Source organism: Choloepus didactylus, chromosome 6 (genome assembly GCF_015220235.1).
Source record: "Choloepus didactylus isolate mChoDid1 chromosome 6, mChoDid1.pri, whole genome shotgun sequence".
Lineage (NCBI taxonomy): Eukaryota > Metazoa > Chordata > Mammalia > Pilosa > Megalonychidae > Choloepus > Choloepus didactylus.
The window spans coordinates 101,921,203-101,939,638 of NC_051312.1; the positions used below are offsets into that span (position 1 = coordinate 101,921,203).

At 43.7% G+C, this 18,436-nt stretch overlaps 1 protein-coding gene across 2 annotated transcripts in view; it reads right to left on the reverse strand.

The window, feature by feature from the left end:
* ME3 (malic enzyme 3) overlaps nucleotides 1-18,436 on the reverse strand; it is a 199,913-nt gene that overhangs the window by 51,818 nt on the left and 129,659 nt on the right. For both annotated transcript variants that reach the window (XM_037840991.1, XM_037840992.1), the window contains exons 6-7: nucleotides 11,218-11,379; nucleotides 2,634-2,737 (exon numbers count right to left, since the gene is read on the reverse strand). In XM_037840991.1, coding sequence (XP_037696919.1) covers nucleotides 2,634-2,737; nucleotides 11,218-11,379 — 266 coding nt within the window. The remainder of the gene's footprint in view (nucleotides 1-2,633; nucleotides 2,738-11,217; nucleotides 11,380-18,436) is intronic.

Here is an 18,436-nt window from a genome sequence, read left to right on the forward strand (position 1 = left end):
CCTGGAAACAGGAAGCAAAAAATAGGTTCTCAGAGCCAATTTCATCACCTTCTCTTTTCATGCAGAGGTAGCTCAACACTGTAGACAGCAGCCTGAACTCAGCCAGCAGACCTGGGTTCAAGTCACAGCCTTGCCAGATACTGGGTGACCCAGAACAGGTCCCTTGACATCTCAGCGCCTCAGTTTACTCTTCCATAAAACGAAAATAATAATATCTTTCCTGCCAGCCACAAAGGGTTCTTATGAGGTCAGGATAGAATATCAGGGTGGGAAGGCATCTTGTAGAGCATCTGATGCTTGAATTCCCTCCTGTAATATCACCACTAATAGGCTTCACAACCTATTCTTGAACTCCTTCTGTGAAAGGGAACTCATTCTCACAGGGAGATCAGTGCATTGTGGACAGCTCTGATTCACTTCAACCTGAAAACGGCCTCCTTCGGCATTTCACCAACTGGTTCTTCTCCATGTGGATACATGGAAACAAGTCCAATCCTCTTCTGAAAGAAGAGCTTTCAGATATCTGGAGTTAGTACCATGTTCCTGACACTGACAGGATAGTCTCTGAATCTTCTATTCACCAGACTAATTCTTTGACTCCCTTCCTTTTCATGGTTATTATCCTCCTAAGTTGTGTTAGGTAATTTATGACTCTCCAAGTATCCTGTCCAGAATTGAATGTGGTATTCAGGATGATCTGAGAGGGGAATGAAGTGGGACATTCACCTCCCTTGTTATAGATGCTATGCTTCTATTAATACAGCTGACCCTTGATTTGGCTTCTTTGGTGGTCACGTCCTAGCAGCAGCACTTACTCCATAATCTCAGCTTCTGGCACTCCTGCTGAGCACCATTTCCTTTCTTTCCAGCTCATCCATCTAGTACCTAACTCAACAATTCTTATACCTCACCAAGACGTACACCCATTGATCCCACCATCTTTTCATGTCTCTTACTCCTCCCCTCCACCACATCTTCATTTTCCTTCTTATCTAGCCTAGATTTCATGACATATCATTATAATCACTCCATTGGATAATTCTCAACTTTCTCTCTCCCTTTGTCATGCTTGCCTGGCAAAGTCTCAACCCCGATTAAATACCACTCTCTGCCTCTTCTTGTCCTGCACCTAAACAGATGAAACTGGCTAGAGATTAGGTTAAGTAGTCTCAAGTAACCTCAAGTGGGTCCTCAGTACTGCCTAGCAACCAAACTCTAGTTCCCTAGTCTGGTCATCCTCCCACCATTCTAGATAACTAGGTCATCACTGCCTCCATCCTTAAATCTCCATCACCTCCTCCTCCATCCTCCTTCTTAGCTGATGACCATCTTCAACCAGAAGGGATTCCTACACACTGCCACCACCACATCTCCCCACATAGCTGCATCGTGCCCAGTTCTCTGCCTTCCCTCTGTCACCATGGATAATCTTTTGTGCTCCCACCCAAGACTAAGCTCTCCAGGTGTGCACTGGATCCTTGCCCCTCACTTAGTCAAGGTCTTTTGCACCCCCCCCCCCACTCCATTATTAATTTAACCTTTTATACAGGGTCATTTTTATCAGCCTAAAAACACAGCAATATTTTCTCTCATTTTGAAAACAAGAACAAAAAATAAAACACAACTCAATCCTCTTTTCTTATCCTCAAACAAAGAAACTCGGACTCAGAAAAGTGTCGTATGCTATCCAAGGTCACAAACCTGGAAAGTGGTGAGGTCAGGAGTCAAACCCAGTTTGCCCACCTCCAAACCCACTCAAATGAAACTTCATGGACTTCATGGGTTTCTGTGGCTAAAGCAGCTTCTCCCTCTAGCCCACTGCTCAGGTTTGAGTGACTGAGCTCAGGCAAGGGAGAACTCTGCCAAAGAATGGAAGGTCAGCTCTGCCATAACCTGCAAGAGGTACTCCTGTGACAGCAAGAAGGGCTTGAGGCTTTCAAGTGAGAAAAGAAACTGCTCAGCCTGCAGAGGCCCACAGAGCTGCTGAAACTCGCAGATTGGCTTGAAACTCAGATTAACTGTGGGGGAGCAGGGGTGGGGGGCTGTTACTAGGACTCCATCCCAGCAGCATGCCAGGCACACATGATGGGACACACAGGGCAGGAGAGGGGGTGGAAGCAGCCAATATTGTGCACCCCAGTGCAGAGATGACACCTCATAAATCTTGTGGGCCCAGAGCCTGTGTGGCCTGCTATGGCGGCTCATTAACACTGCCTGGTTTTTACATAGAGGTGGAAAATGACGACTAATGTGGCAAGCTGCCTTCCAAAGTCATTTTGTCAGAAGAGCACACTTTCCTCCACCTTGCAGCATCCCTATTCATGCCAAGAACCCAGAATAGCTCAGGCCAAGGGGGTTTTCTTCCTGGTTACGGCAGCTACTTAACTATCTCTAGATTTTAGACCTCTCAGCCATCAACCCTCTCCCTTCCCTTCTCTGCCCCCAAAGATTCTCCTAGAGAATCTTTGGTTTTGAGTCTTCCACTTATATAGGTTTGAGTTTGAATTTTCAGACCACTCTGAAAAGCATGCATTTACTGCCTCTTGCCTTTGTATCTGTCAAAACCAGTGTTGACTTCAGTTATACGATCATCTAAGAGTTCTCTTTCAAAAGGAACAGACTGACCCACTTACTTGTCTGTCACAGCCTGCATGAACTCGTCCAGCAGATCGTCATACTCCTTCCCACGCACACGCTGGTGTTTCAGGCCGATGTACAGAGGATCTCTAAGCAGCTCCTAGAACAGATGACATCCATTTACTGAGCCTGCTCTCCAGTGTTGCAGGCTTTTTTTTCCAGCATCTTTCAGCACAGTTTCTTCAAGTGTCCCGGTTTTGCAGGAAGCCCAAGGGGGTGGGAGGGGAGGAGAGAGTAGGAAGTTGGCTGGGTCCCAGATATCATTTCTGAATGTTCTGGAGGCTAAGCCACTTGTCTGAGTATGAACTCCCAAGGGTTCACCAGTATAGGAACTAAGGGTGCTTTGAACCAGCTAAGCTCTCAGATGCAGCCTTCCAATCCTGGCTGCAGGCTCTCGGTTTATTTCAGGGTTTCTCAACAGCAGCATTACTGCCATTTTGGCCCAGATAATTTTTTAATGTGAGGGATTATCCTGTACATTGTAGGATGTTTAGCAGCAACCTTAGCTTCAACCCACTAGATGCCAGTAGCATCCCGAGTCGTGACAATCAAAACTGTCTCCAAGCATTGCCAAATGTTCCCTGTGGAGCAAAACTGCCCCTGGTTGAGAACCACTGTAGTGGACTTTAGGTGGCATCTGGATTGAAGTGTTAGTTCTTGTCCAAAGCCACTGATCTGGACTTAAATTAGAAAACATTTAATTAATGTATTAATTAATTAATTAAGTCAATGAAATCTTACTAATACCTATTAAGTGCCTGGCATTGTGCTAGGCCCTGGGAATACAAGGATAGAATGATTCAACCAGAAATTTTAGTTCACGAAATCCACCCATCCTAATGCCTAGTCTGTTAGGTGACACCCCCACCCCACCCCACCCACTCCACCTCCTGCAGCTCCTTCCATCACAGGTGTCACATGCTGTTTGCCATTCTCTGCATCTGCCTTGGTCTGAATGACCACCCCACCTCTTCTATACCCACCCCAAACACTACTACACAGAATCAGGGACTTAATCATACGTGATTCATTTACTGATCACCTACTACTACTGACACTGGGCCCAGCAGGAAATTCGTAGATAAGTAAAAACAGTTGTAGCCTTCAAGGTGCTCCCAATCCATTGTGGATGGCAGATGTGGGTAAACATCTAACTCCACTACAGGGCAGCGTGTCATTGCTCTGGGAACAAAGGGTGGCACGTGGAAGCACAAGAAGGAATGAAGTTATTCCCGTTGTGGGGCAGATGGGGATTGTGTCATGAAGGAAATGGTTAAGCATTAAAAGATGGGCAGACTTTGACAGGTGTAAAGGTGGGCTGGGCACTCCAGGCTGAGTTGTCAGCACAAAGAAAGCTTGGGGGCTGGAGGGAGAAGAAGGAAAAAGTACATGACATGTTGGGAAACAGAGTAATTCCACATCTCAGGGTCTCAAAGAATTATCTATTTTTGTGTCTGACTCACTACTAACATTTGAGCTCCTTGCAGACAAGGTTTTGTATTATCTTCATCTCTATGTGAACTGTTTTATAGGATGCAAAGGTAAGGACACCCCTCCAGGGGCTTAAAGAGTCAAGTCTCGCCTCCACCATGACTAGCTGTGTGACCCTGGCTAAATCACATGACCTCTCAGAACCTTCTCATCAGTCAAACAGGGGTATAATGCAGCTTTACAGGGTGAATGTGATGATTAAATGAAATAATATATGTGAAAAAGCTCTGTGAATTCTAATATATGCTATAAAATAATGGTAGTAGCTTTCACTTTCATAGTGCTTCCTAACTGCCAGGGACTTTCTAAGTGCTTTAATCAGCCCTGTGAGGTTGAGGCCACTGTGGAGGTGGGCAGCTCAGAACTCCCTTAGGAGGACCTGCGAAGGGGAGGGTAGGTGGTGAGCAATCTCCAGCTGTCACATTTCCATGGACTGTGGTCTTCCTGGGCTATAAGTATGGCAGAGGGTGCTAGGGGAGGCCATTCGTGCCCAAAGGAGACTCCTCTCAGGTAATCTTTGCTTGGGGACTTCCCATTGGAGACTTTCCCAGGGCTGATTTGCCATCAGAGCTTTCTACTCAGTTGTCTTTCCTTCCTTCTCTCCTTTCATGGGTGTTAGACCTATATTGTGGTCTGAAGTTCCCACCAGCCCCCAACTATTCCTGTTCTCCCTATTTATCCTTCACAAGTGTTTCCCCCAATAAACCTCTTGCGTGTCTGCTCCTAGGAGGACCTGAGCTGACATAAAGGTAGATTCTATTATTTTCTCTCACTTTTACAAATGAGGAAACAAGATGCTGCGAAGTAAGCAACCTGCCCATAGTCAAGGGCTGGTAAGTGCTAGAGCCAGAATTAAAATTCAGGCCATCTGGCTCCAGAATCCATAATGTTAACCACTATGTCTTATTCGTAGCTTAGGTTGTTCTTTTACACCTCTTTTAAAATACACTCTAGATCCATTCTGCCTTGATATCACTGTAGGAGGTGGTTGGTGGGGGTGTAGGAGACAGAAAGGAACAGGAAATATTTGCTTTTCCAAACGCTCCTTGCTCACCTGGGTCCACATAATCAGTCTGAGATGAGTTTAGCACTTTCTTCAAGGTACCACATGTCTACATTTACAAAGAAGGTGGGTCCTAACCTTTTCTTACTTCCTCACCTGGATTGTACATTCTTGAAATTGCTTAGGATTCTTCCCTGGTTGTGTGTGTGTGTGTGTGTGTGTGTGTGTGTGTGTGTGTGTACATGCTAAAGGATGAGAGTAGGACACCTAAGGTGCCTGCACGTCTGTGTGCCACCTTCAAAGTGATTGCCTACAAACCACTTAGAGGCAGCAAACATCCAGCAGGGGGAATGATAAATTAAATGATAGTATAACAACTTAATGGTTAGTTAGACAGCCATTAAAATCGTGTTTTTTTTTTAAGATTATGCACCCACCTGGACAAACGTGAATGGGGTTATTTTAAGTGAAAAAAGCAGGATACAAAATTGCACAGATATCACAATTACTATCTGAAACACACACACACACACATACTCTGGAAGGGCAATTTTTCAATGCTTAGAGAGACTAGGAGGGTCCATTGTGAGTTACAATTTATAAAGTTGCTAACTCACAGATTTGAATCCCTGGTGCTATCAGACAGCACAGAGTGAATTCCTCAACATGACATATGGTGTTTCTGGAGCATGTCATAGTCTCCAGTAGTACTGAAGAATTTTGGGATTTTCCTCAAATCTCAGTATATTCACAGTAAAACTCAAGGGTCAACTATAATGTGGTACTGTCGAGATATAACAGTAATGATAAAAAGCTTTTAAAAAGCAGTTATATTTTTAAAAGTCTTTATATTTTGCATTTATAATAAAATGTTTTATGTCTCAAGTACTTCACGTCTTAAACACACACACACACAAATTGGAAAGAAGGCTCCTATATGGAGCTGATGCTAAAAAATAGCTTATTTTTGTATAGTGCCCTCATGTAATTCAATTCTTTCATCCTTCTAATAGTCTTACATATTCTATTCCCTATTTTACAGATGAGGATGTTGGAATTCAAGAGTTTAAATAGACTGCCCAAGCCCACACAGCCAGAGAGTGGCTAAGGTGAGACGGAGCCTTGCTTTGACAGGGTCTCACGTCCCATTGCTTGACGCTGTGGGGATCACGGGAGCAGAGGGCCAGCGTCTCACCCTCGTGTACGAGTTCTCTTGCGGCTGGGAAGGTCCAGGCTACAGGCCCGAGCACTAGGCTGAGAGTGGCGAAAGCCAGAATGGAGTCTGGGGAAGTGCTGCGTCCACCTCTCCAGCCAGCTGGGGCTCCTTTGGCAGGCGTGAAACAGCTTCTCCAACATGGTACTTTTGCAGATGGAACCCCCACAGCTGTCTTGGCAATACATGGAATAGGAAGTCCTCATTCTGTCCGGTGTCCTGGTCAGTGATTCAGATACAGAGATGTCTGCCAGGAAGATGTAGGGGCATTAACAGGCCTGGACCCCCAGCTCATGGCCCTCTTCTTGGATGGTCATTTAGGAACTTCCTTGTATGGTCATTTAGGAATGAAGTTTTCTGCAGGTAGGGTTGCCAGATAGAATACAAGACTCGGTTAAATTTGCATTTCAGATAAACAATGAATAATTTTTTTAGCATAAATATGTTCCATTTGGGACACATTTGGGGCATATTTATACTAAAAACTATTCATTGTAATTTCATTTGCTAGATCTGGAAACCTTATCAGCAGGGCTGGAAGGAACCCAAGGGCCGGGAGGCAGAGTGCTGTTGAGGAAAGGGCTCTGCACGGCCTGGTGGCCCCGGTGAGGGTGCTGTCTGCTAAGCCTGTGACCCCGGCATGGCCTGGATTTGGAATCATGAATTCCAGCTCTGTCACTTAACTAGCTCTGTGACTTTGGGCAAGGTGTTTATTTAATTTTTCTCCTCTGTCAAATTGGGATAACAATGATTTCTATCACAAAATGCAAGCTCTTTGAGGAAAGGATCCGCTCCTTATTCATCTTTGTTTTCCCAGTGATTCGTGTAGTGCTGCCCATGGTGGACCCTTAAAACATGCTTCTTGATGTGAGTTGCAGGAGTCACTGGGCTAAGAAGATGCAGAATTAAGAACTATGAAGGCCTTAGAGGTCACCTGGTTCAGCTTCCTCCATGTGAGTTTTTGAGTCCCTCAAGTTGCCCAAGGTCACAAGGAAAATTGGTGGGAGCAACAGGTGGAAACCACGGCTTCTAGACCAGGGCTCTTCCCAGGGTGGGGTCCGGACTTACCTCTGCGTCCTGGTGACCAACAGGATGCCTGGCACCTAAATGTTAACTGAATTACTATCTATTCCCCTATTACTTACTAAGGTCCCTTTGGTACTAAATAAATCTATAACTATCATTTTAGGCTGACATTTATCCAAAGCAGGTGATCCAGAATTTTCTCTTCTGCTATAGGTACTAGAGGGTTGAATATATGCCCTTTCTGGTTGTTTGCCCAAATCTGCCTCCCTAAGGTTTTTCTTGGAGACAAAATGTCATGGAAAACAAAATGGTCCCTCCTCTTTATTTGCCATATCACTGCACATTGGATTTAAGCTGGAAGACAGATGAACCCTCTGGTCCAGGAAAATATTTATCTTGCATAGCAACAGGCACACTAAGATTTCCTCCGAGAGCATGCGAGGGTCTTGGAAGGTCGTGGGATTGACACTGTGGACACAGATACTCTACTCCTCCATCATGGGGGCAGTCATGCCTGGCACTCACTTCTTTGAAAACTCAATTAGTCCCGGGAGCAAGCTGCAAAGATCCTTGGAAGGGCACCCTCACAGACCACACACGTACAGAGATGAGTATCTCTGATGACACCACACGGTGAAGGCTGAACATTTATTCTCACAATAATGATATTCTTGCAAGGTGAAAGGGAGCCTTCAATGCCCAGTTCTACCACTGATTCCATGCTTCCTCAGCAATCCACCGACACCCCCAAGCAGTGTGCACCAGGTTCTGCTGATAATCCATTTCCATGCTTGTCTCCCCAAGCAGACACGACCTCCTGCCCACTAGTCAGTTCCAAAGAGACTCTCACACAGCATCTCATTGTGCGAAGAACTTGTAGAGGCTTTAGGCTTCTGCCACAAGAAGATCTTGAAGACTCAAGAGGGCCAGTTTAAGCCAAGCCCCTTGGGTTGTCCAGCAGAACTGTTAGCATGGAGTGAGAAGAGCTCTGGGCATGGAATCAAACCTTGGGAAGCCACTTCCATTCTGGTGCCTGTCTTTTCCTGGGTAAAATGAAGGGGTTGAATGAGACAGTATTTCAGGTCTCTTCCAGCTCGGTCAGTCTGTCGCTCTGTCTGGCTGCATTGGATCAAACAGGCCAATCCACACACAGCTATGATGGAAGGCCGAGAGCAGGCACTCTCATAACTGGGCAGTGGGGGGCTACTCCATCTGCCTCCTTGGTTCAGGAACTTAATCATGGGATGTCCCTTCTCCATGGTATCACTGCCTCACATATTTATTTTTCCAAACCTCCTTGGTGTTGGCAGGTAAAAGTGACTCAGAGTTTTAGGGCTGTAGACAGCAGATGTTTTCCTTTAACAGGAAACCTGGCAGGGTGTTTTCTTTGACTATGATTAAAGCTCATGTTACCTCAGGATTTTTACAGAGACATACTCACAGATGGTTTAGTTATTCTGACACTAAAAACCCTTGTAACAGCACCTCCCTGCACTGACATGTGAGATGAAAGTTGCAAGGCTGAGCATCCCTCTCCTATGGCTTTGGCTTGCTCTGAGCAATAGATGTGTCCCAAAACTTCTGGGAAAACTAATCCTGAAAACTGACTTTTTTTTTTTCCCCCCAAAAAGAACTGTAGTGGAGGAGATCACACTGTGAATTCATTTGAAAAGAGAGAAATCACCGTCTTCCTAATGTTGACCACTTTGTAAGTGTGGATTTTTGTGTCCTGGGTTTCTTGAAGTGAGTCCGGGGGGGAGGGCACCTTTCTCTGAGGGGGAGGACAGTGCAAATAATAGTACACTCCTTCTCGTTCCTGAATATTCTTAGGTATCTGGACAATAACACAAACACCTGACCTTTTCGAGCAGGGTGGCAAGGTGGAAACAAGGCAGCTCTAGAGCCAGGGAGATCTGGGTTCAAATCCCAGCTCTCACTCTTAGAGTAGGGAGACCTGTGGTAACTAGTTAACATGCTTCAGTCTCAGTTTCCACATCTGTAAAATGGAAAGAACACTACCATATGTACAGCTGTTTTGAAAATTAAATGAGATTAACTATAGAGACCTAGAGCTATGCCTGGCACATTGTAAGTGCTTAATAAACGGCAGCTGGTATCGTTCTCACTGGACTGGACAATTGCTTTTTCTCATCCCCATGGCATGTTCTGTCCTCTCGGTGGGGGACCCTGTGAGAGAGCTGCCCTGACAGTGGGGAGCAGGCTGAGGCGCTCCCTGTCCCACATCCAGAGGGAGGAGGGATTCCAGAGACCTAAAGCCCCAGGGAGAGAATCAGGCACTTTGAATAGATGTAACACATTAGTCATTAAAATGATAAATTAGGCAACAGTGTTGAAACATTGACAACTAGAATATTCTGCCCAGGCCTAGCTGTAGTTTATCTCCTCATGTTCAAGCAGAGTGCCTGGCACCTAGTAAACATTCAATAAACTTTTATGAAATAAGTGAAGAGAAAGTGTTCACAAAATAATCTTAATTGAAAAATTAGAACAAAATTACTGGCACATTGTGATTGCAACTAAGCAATAACTACATCTGTTTATAGGCACAGATAAATATTGGAAGGGAAGACAAATGTGGCATGGTGGGCAATACTTCATTTCCTTTTTCTTTTAAAAGTCTGAATGTTTTAAAGTTACATTAATAATAAGAATTCTAAAAATCAAGAAACTGTCTTTAACTTATAATGCAATAGACATCCAAGCAGGCGATATGGGTGTGGTATGGGGACAGGAGCACAGACGTGGACTAGGATCCCAGACCTGGCACTTCTAGCAGATCTTCTTGGGCAAATTAATCTCTCTGAGCCTCAGTTTCCTCAACTATAAAAAGAGGGTAATAGCAGAAGCTCCACTCATAGGGTTATAGGAAGGCTTAAGCAGGGTGGTGTGCATAAAAGGACTGGCCCGTAATGAATGGGAATCCCCCTTCATCTTTCCTGGTGGGTTTGTTAAAATTTGGGGACACCTGCAAGCTTCAGCACATCATTGCTCGGCGCTGGGCCTTCAACGACAAAGGATCCTAAGGCACCCGCTGGAGGCAACCAATACCTGTGTGGGGACCCAGTGGCCTCAGAATCTAACTTGAGCTGTTTCATTTCTTGTCTAGAGCCAGCTTTTAGGAGAGGGAGTGAAGGTATCAAATAAATCCACTTGGATCATGGTAGGAGGAGCTGGGTAGGAAGAATAACAGAAATGAAGTCCAGTACCTCATCTACGTATGCAAAGACAATTCAGTAAAACTAAGGACAATTCAACAAAGTGGAGACACATGGCTGGAAGAAGGGAACCATCCTGCAGAGCAGTTTGACTGGCCTTGACAAACAGCCATAAGGCTTGTACCAACCTCTGGCCTCCCCTGACCCCTAGGCTGGTGGTGAGGCATAAGGGGAGGTTTTTTGAGTTCTAGTTAATCCTTCCATGAGGTGGCTGGCCCTAAAGTGCTTAAAGAACACAGCCCAGCAGTCACTCCCACCTCAATCCAACAATCAGAGTGGTCTTGAGGGGAATGCAAGCAGCCTGGGGTCATGGTGGAGGGAAGGAGGCCTGAGCAGGGATCATCGTAGATACAGGGGGGCTCAGAGGGTAGAGGAGATGGAGACCTAGAAGTACGAAGGGAAAAAGATGGGGCTGCAGGGTGGGGTGGAGAACCAGGGAGGAGAAAGGTCCTCTACTTCACAACTTTTTAGGGGAAGTACCTGGTCTAGGGGATGCCAGAAAAGATACGCTCATTGCTCTGTAGATAAGACCACCCCATAAAGGTGCCCGTGCCCTCAATCCCAGCTGCCACCTTCTGGTTCCAGAGTTCCTGACCCGGGTAGCATCTTACCTCGTTGTTGGTGCCAACATCGAGCAGGACAGGGAGACACTGCTGTGGGTTTACTCCTCCGCATGCGGTGTACAGGGCCAGCTTGCCCACAGGGATGCCCATGCCATAGCAGCCCAGGTCTCCCAAGCCCAGGATGCGCTCCCCATCCGTCACCACCACAGCCTGGAAAACACAGCAGGGGCACCATCAGTCAGGGGCCACACCTCGTGTGACAAAGTGCTCATTTTAATAGCCAAAGCACATCAGGCTTGGCAACTGGACCCCCACCGACTGCTGGGGGATGGAACAGCTTGTCTGGGACAAGGCCAAAGGATTCATTCAGCTGCAGGTGGCTTATCATTTACCCGCCCATCCTCCTCTTTCTGGCAGGCTGGAGGGAAACCCCACAGAGAGGGATGACAGACAGACACCTGCCCTGCATTCTGAGGTTGGCGGGTGGAGGCTCGAGAGACAGCAAGAGGGAAACTACAACTAGTCACCCTCTCCAAGAAAGCAAGCAGACACTCTCAACCTGAGGTTGGGGGGTGGGGAGGTGGAGGTGGAGAGGGTTGAGAATGGGCATAATAAAAGGAAACGATGAAAAACAAGTGTTCCTGCTGCTGCTATAGCCCAGGGTTTCAGAGATCGGTGTAAGTGCTCTCTAGTATGCTCCTGGGATATATAATAAATCCATAAAGAACAGGAGCTCCTTGTGACATATGCTGGGATCAGGAGGGTTCTCAAGCTTTACCAGGATTACCTTTTGTGTTTTGGCAAATAATCATTGAGGTCCTACCGTGTACTAGACACTGTTCAAGGCTCACCTACTGTGAATTAGTAGATGTTCATGAAGTTGGTGGTGATGACAGAAATAATTATAAGAATATAATGGATATTCATTCATTTATTTAACGTATCTTTATCAAGCATCTACTTTGCATAAGACACTGTCCCAGATCCTGGGGGAAAGAGCTTCAGTTTGCTCATCTGTAAAAATGAGGATTTATGGACCCAGCCCTTAAAGAACTAAGGGGCTAAAAGGTGGGATAGAACACATATATTAATATTTATGATTCTGAGAGGAAAGCATGAATACAGCAGAACAGCACAAAGGGCAGCAGAGACTGAGAGATGGAGAGTTATTTCCTGTAATGGACTAAGGTAACTTATGGGTGAGGAGACACACATGTCAGACCTTAGGCAGGGTGCAAATGGGGAGAAAGATGTTTGATGCAAAAGGAAATTAAGGTGGGGATTGGGTGGGTGGGATATAAGATATGTCAGGTGAACAAGCATGAAGAAAAGAACGGAAAGTCTGGCAGGAGTCAGACTGTGAAGGGTTTGAAAATCAGGTCAAGGAGATTCCCTGAGGGTGGCAGAGAAGCTGTTTAAAGGTCACTGTTAAGGAAAATCACCTCCAACATGCTCATCATCGTTGGTTCCCTCCATCTCTGAATGGAGTTGAGTGTGTAGGACCACCCATCCCTCCACTGGAACCTGGCTTGGGGTCAGGTCTTTGAACCAGCTTGGAGCTACGCAAGTTCTGACTGGCCCCAAGCATGGTGCCCATGAGTCCAAGAGTTTGGTTCGACCCATGCAGGTACAACACTGGACACTGCGGATGAAGAGATGAAGGTCCATGCTTGCCCCAGAAGAGTCTATGTTCCAGTACACAAAGGGTTGAAGGCAACTTCTCACTTCTACTCTGTTCCTCTCCAGGGTGAGAGCACACATGGGCTGATACTGCCTTTTTGTAGAAATAGGTGTAGAAATTCTTAAAACACCCCTCCATTTCTGAAAAGGGGGCTCTGGAGAATGCAATAGACCCTTGAAGAGCATGTTATTCCCCCTATTGCCTCTATGAAAAATGCTCACAGCCTGCATCTCATCTTATCCTCATTTCACTCTGGGGAGGTAGGAAGGTCAGAGATTATTATTCATGTTTTACAGGTGATCAATGGAAGCTCTAAAATCTTCATGTTCTACACATATTTGTTAAGTATTAGCCATATTCCAGGCACTGGGCTGGATGTTTTCACATTAGTTGTCTTGGAAAGATTAGATGACTTAGATGACTTCCCAAGGTCACCTTGCTAGTGGATATGGGAGGTCGGGATGCCAATAAGGTTCTGGGTTCCTGGTTCAGGGCTCCTTCACCACCCCATTCAGCTGGATTAAAGCACATGTGCCCTTGGCAAAGTTCTGCCCAGTCTGGGTACTGTCTGCTTCACAGCCTGTCTTCGACCTCCTCTTAGCAGGTTTCCCTGCTGGAGCCTGTGCCCTCACGCTGTCCCTAGGTGCCCAAACTCTGGGCAGTTTTCTATCATGTCTCCTAATCTGGTTCCCATTCCTTCAGAACCCTTCTCCCTGCTGAGAGACATAGTGGCATGGAGTTAAACAGAATAATCAGCTGCTCCAGGGTGTTATTTCTACAACCCTGGGGCCTTTTCAGAGGTGACAGGACTCAGCCTGCCTTCTAGCCTGGAAATGCTCAAGGGCACTACTCTATGTCCAACCCCACTGAAAGAAGTTCTGCTTACTCCATTTGGAATGTCTCATCTCCTTATACCATCCACTCTCAATCCTACAGTTCTTGTGCCTGGGTTGTTGCAACAGCTTCACAACTAGATTGCTTGCCTTTCATCTTTCTTCATTACACTCTTTTCTCCCAACCAATGTCAGATTCATCATACCAAAAGCCCCCCCCCCTTTTCTTTTTCATTTTATTGAGATATATTCACATACCACGCAGTCATACAAAACAAATTGTACTTTCGATTGTTTATAGTACCATTACATAGTTGTACATTCATCACCTAAATCAATCCCTGACACCTTCATTAGCACACACACAAAAATAACAATAATAATAATTAGAGTGAAAAAGAGCAATTGAAGTAAAAAAGAACACTGGGTGCCTTTGTCTGTTTGTTTCCTTCCCCTATTTTTCTACTCATCCATCCATAAACTAGACAAAGTGGAGTTTGGTCCTTATGCAAAAGCCCCTTTTTATCATGCCACTCCCGGGCTCAAAATCTTCAGTGGATTCTAACTGTCCATAGAATAGAATCCCAATAGCTTAACTCCTTAATGACCTTCTGAAATTTATCTTCTGTAAACATCTGCACACAATTGCCTACTCTAGCCAAACTGACCTCACCTCCTTATTCTACCTAGACACCCTCTGATTTCACCTATAACCTTCCATATCTCAGGTCCTTCTTCTCTTTCTGCAGCAGTACAAATCCTGCTCATTATAATCTAATACAGTTTTTCCTTCCTCTGAACTACTAGCACCTGTTAGACCTACCATACAACTAGCCTACTCACCCTTCCAGTCTGTCATCTACAAAGATTTATTAAATACCTACTGCATGCCTAGCCCTGCACAAGGTGGCTATGTAATCATTTGATGATGACAGCATTTGGGTTCTTATTTAACACTTTTTAAATGCACATTTTATCTCACCAAAGAGTCTGGAGGTTAAGAGCAGGGGTTTGGGAGTCCAATAACCAATATTTGAATCTAGGCTCCTGATGATGAACCTTATAAATCTTGGATAAACAGGTAACTCCTCTGAACCTCAATTTTCTATGAAATGAGATAATATTAATATCTAACTCATGAGGTTGTTGTAAAGATGAAATGAATTAAACATGTGTTAACCTGGTTCTTTGTTTATAGTAACAGGTTGCTGTGCTTATTATGATGGTCATTATTTGGGGCAAAGACTATATATTGGTCTTTTTAATTGTTTCATATCTCTCTATTTCAGCATTACCACAGAAAGACTGCAATAGTTATCTGTTAAATGAGTGAATGAAAGGGAAACCAAGGGCAGAGCTTGGGAAATGCAACTTTTAAGAAAGTATGGCTACGTTAGAACACCATTCTAAACTAACCTTGATATCTTCACCCATCTCAATGGCTTCTATTTGTCATCTCTAAGCACAATACACTTATAGGTAACTGTCTGCTGGACATTTCCACTTGAGTTTCCTGTAGTTCTCTCAAATTCCATAAGTCCCAAACCGAATGAGTCCTCTTTTTTTTTTCAAACCTTTTACTCCTGTGTTCTTCCTTCTCTGTTATTCTGTATCTCCCAGGCTCAGAATTACCCAATCTCCCTTGACTCCTCACTCTAATTAGTTAGCCACAGTGAATTGGTCACTGAGTGCTACTGATTTTACTGTCTCCATATTTTTCACATTTGTTCCATGACCTTCATCCTCACAGCTACCCATGAATCTCTCACTTGAGCCACTACAGTGGTCTCCTGACTGATCTCTCTACTTTTGGTTTCTCCCCCACTCCATTTCATATTCCAAAGCATACCCAGATTTATCATTTTCTTGCCCCCAACTCTGATGGCTCCTACTGTCTATAAAATAAAGCCCAAATGTCTCAGACTGGCATTCAAGGTCTTCCATGATATACGCCCAGTCTGCCCATTGAATTATGCCTTCACCCACTACATGCTCCATCCAAGCTGAAATACTTCCAACCTTGTATAAGGTCAGTATTTTCTTTTTCTTTTCTTTTTTTTTTTTAAGTGCTACATATATTTTATTTTTTTCCTTGTTTTTTTTTTTTTTTTTAACCTTTTTTTCCTTTTTAAATCAACTGTATGGAAAAAATAATAATAATAATAAAAAAACATACAATAAAAAAACATTTCAAGGAGACCATAACAAGGGAGTAAGAAAAAGACAACTAACCAAAGATAACTGCTTTACTTCCAACATGTTCCTACTTTACCGCAAGAAAGTTACATAATATAGCAACATTTCTGTGAACTTGCTCCTACTATATCCATCAGAAATTATCAGACCATAGTCATTCCTGGGCATCCCCAGAACGTTAAATAGCGTATCTGTTCTTCTTGGATTACTGTTCCCCCTTCCTTAATTGCTCTCTATTGCTAGTTCCCCTACATTCTACATTATAAACCATTTGTTTTACATTTTTCAAAGTTCACATTAGTGGTAGCATATAATATTTCTCTTTTTGTGCCTGGCTTATTTCACTCAGCATTATGTCTTCAAGGTTCATCCATGTTGTCATATGTTTCACGAGGTCGTTCCTTCTTACTGCCGTGTAGTATTCCATCGTGTGTATATAATACATTTTATTTATCCACTCATCTGTTGAAGGACATTTGGGTTGTTACCATCTCTTGGCAACTGTGAATAATGCTGCTATGAACATTGGCGTGCAGATATCTGTTCGTGTCACTGCTTTCCGATCTTCCAGGTATATACCGAGAAGTTCAATCGCTGGATCGAATCGTAACTCTATATCTAGTTTTCCAAGGAACTGCCAGACTGACTTCCAGAGTGGCTGAACCATTGTACAGTCCCACCAACAATGAATAAGAGTTCCAATTTCTCCACATCCCCTCCAGCATTTGTAGTTTCCTGTTTGTTTAATGGCAGCCATTCTAACCGGTGTTAGATGGTATCTCATTGTGGTCTTAATTTGCATCTCTCTAATAGCTAGTGAAGCTGAACATTTTTTCATGTGTTTCTTGGCCATTTGTATTTCCTCTTCAGAGAACTGTCTTTTCATATCTTTTGCCCATTTTATAATTGGGCTGTCTGTACTATTGTCATTGAGTTGTAGGATTTCTTTATACATGCAAGATATCAGTCTTTTGTCACATATATGGTTTCCAAAAATTTTTTCCCATTGAGTTGGCTGCCTCTTAACCTTTTTGAGAAATTCCTTTGAGGTGCAGAAACTTCTAAGCTTGAGGAGTTCCCATTTATCTATTTTCTCTTTTGTTGCTTGTGCTTTGGGTGTAAAGTCTAGGAAGTGGCCGCCTAATACAAGGTCTTGAAGATGTTTTCCTACATTATCTTCTAGGAGTTTTATGGTACTTTCTTTTATATGGAGATCTTTGGTCCATTTTGAGTTAATTTTTGTGTAGGGGGTGAGGTAGAGGTCCTCTTTCATTCTTTTAGATAGGGATATCCAACTCTCCCAGCCCCATTTGTTGAAAAGACCATTATGACTCAGTTCAGTGACTTTGGGGGCCTTATCAAAGATCAGTCGGCCATAGATCTGAGGGTCTATCTCTGAATTCTCAATTCGATTCCATTGATCTATATGTCTATCTTTGTGCCAGTACCATGCTGTTTTGGCAACTGTGGCTTTATAATAAGCTTCAAAGTCAGGGAGTGTAAGTCCTCCCACTTCGTTTTTCTTTTTTAGAGTGTCTTTAGCAATTCGAGGCATCTTTCCTTTCCAAATAAATTTGATAACTAGCTTTTCCAAGTCTGCAAAGTAGGTTGTTGGAATTTGGATTGGGATTGCATTAAATCTGTAGATGAGTTTGGGTAGAATTGACATCTTAATGACATTTAGTCTTCCTATCCATGAACATGGAATATTTTTCCATCTTTTAAGGTCCCCTTCTATTTCTTTTAGTAGAGTTATGTAGTTTTCTTTGTATAGGTCTTTTACATCTTTGGTTAAGTTTATTCCTAGGTACTTGATTTTTTGAGTATCTTTTTCTTGAGTGTCTCTTCAGTTTGTTCATTTCTAGCATATAGAAACATTACTGACTTATGTGCATTAATCTTGTATCCCGCTACTTTGCTGAATTTGTTTATTAGCTCTAGTAGCTGTATCATCGATTTCTCAGGGTTTTCCAGATATAAGATCATATCATCTGCAAACAATGACAGTTTTACTTCTTCTTTTCCAATTTGGATGCCTTTTATTTCTTTGTCTTGCCGGATTGCCCTGGCTAGCACTTCCAGCACAATGTTGAATAACAGTGGTGACAGCGGGCATCCTTGTCTTGTTCCTGATCTTAGAGGGAAGGCTTTCAGTCTCTCACCATTGAGTACTATGCTGGCTGTGGGTTTTTCATATATGCTCTTTATCATATTGAGGAAGTTTCCTTCAATTCCTACCTTCTGAAGTGTTTTTATCAAAAATGGATGTTGGATTTTGTCAAATGCTTTTTCAGCATCTATTGAGATGATCATTTGATTTTTCCCTTTTGACTTGTTAATGTGTTGTAATACATTGATTGATTTTCTTATGTTGAACCATCCTTGCATGCCTGGAATGAACCCCACCTGGTCATGGTGTATGATTTTTTTAATGTGTCTTTGGATTCGATTTGCAAGTATTTTGTTGAGGATTTTTGCATCTATATTCATTAGGGAGATTGGCTGGTAGTTTTCCTTTTTTGTAGCATCTTTGCCTGGTTTTGGTATTAGATTGATG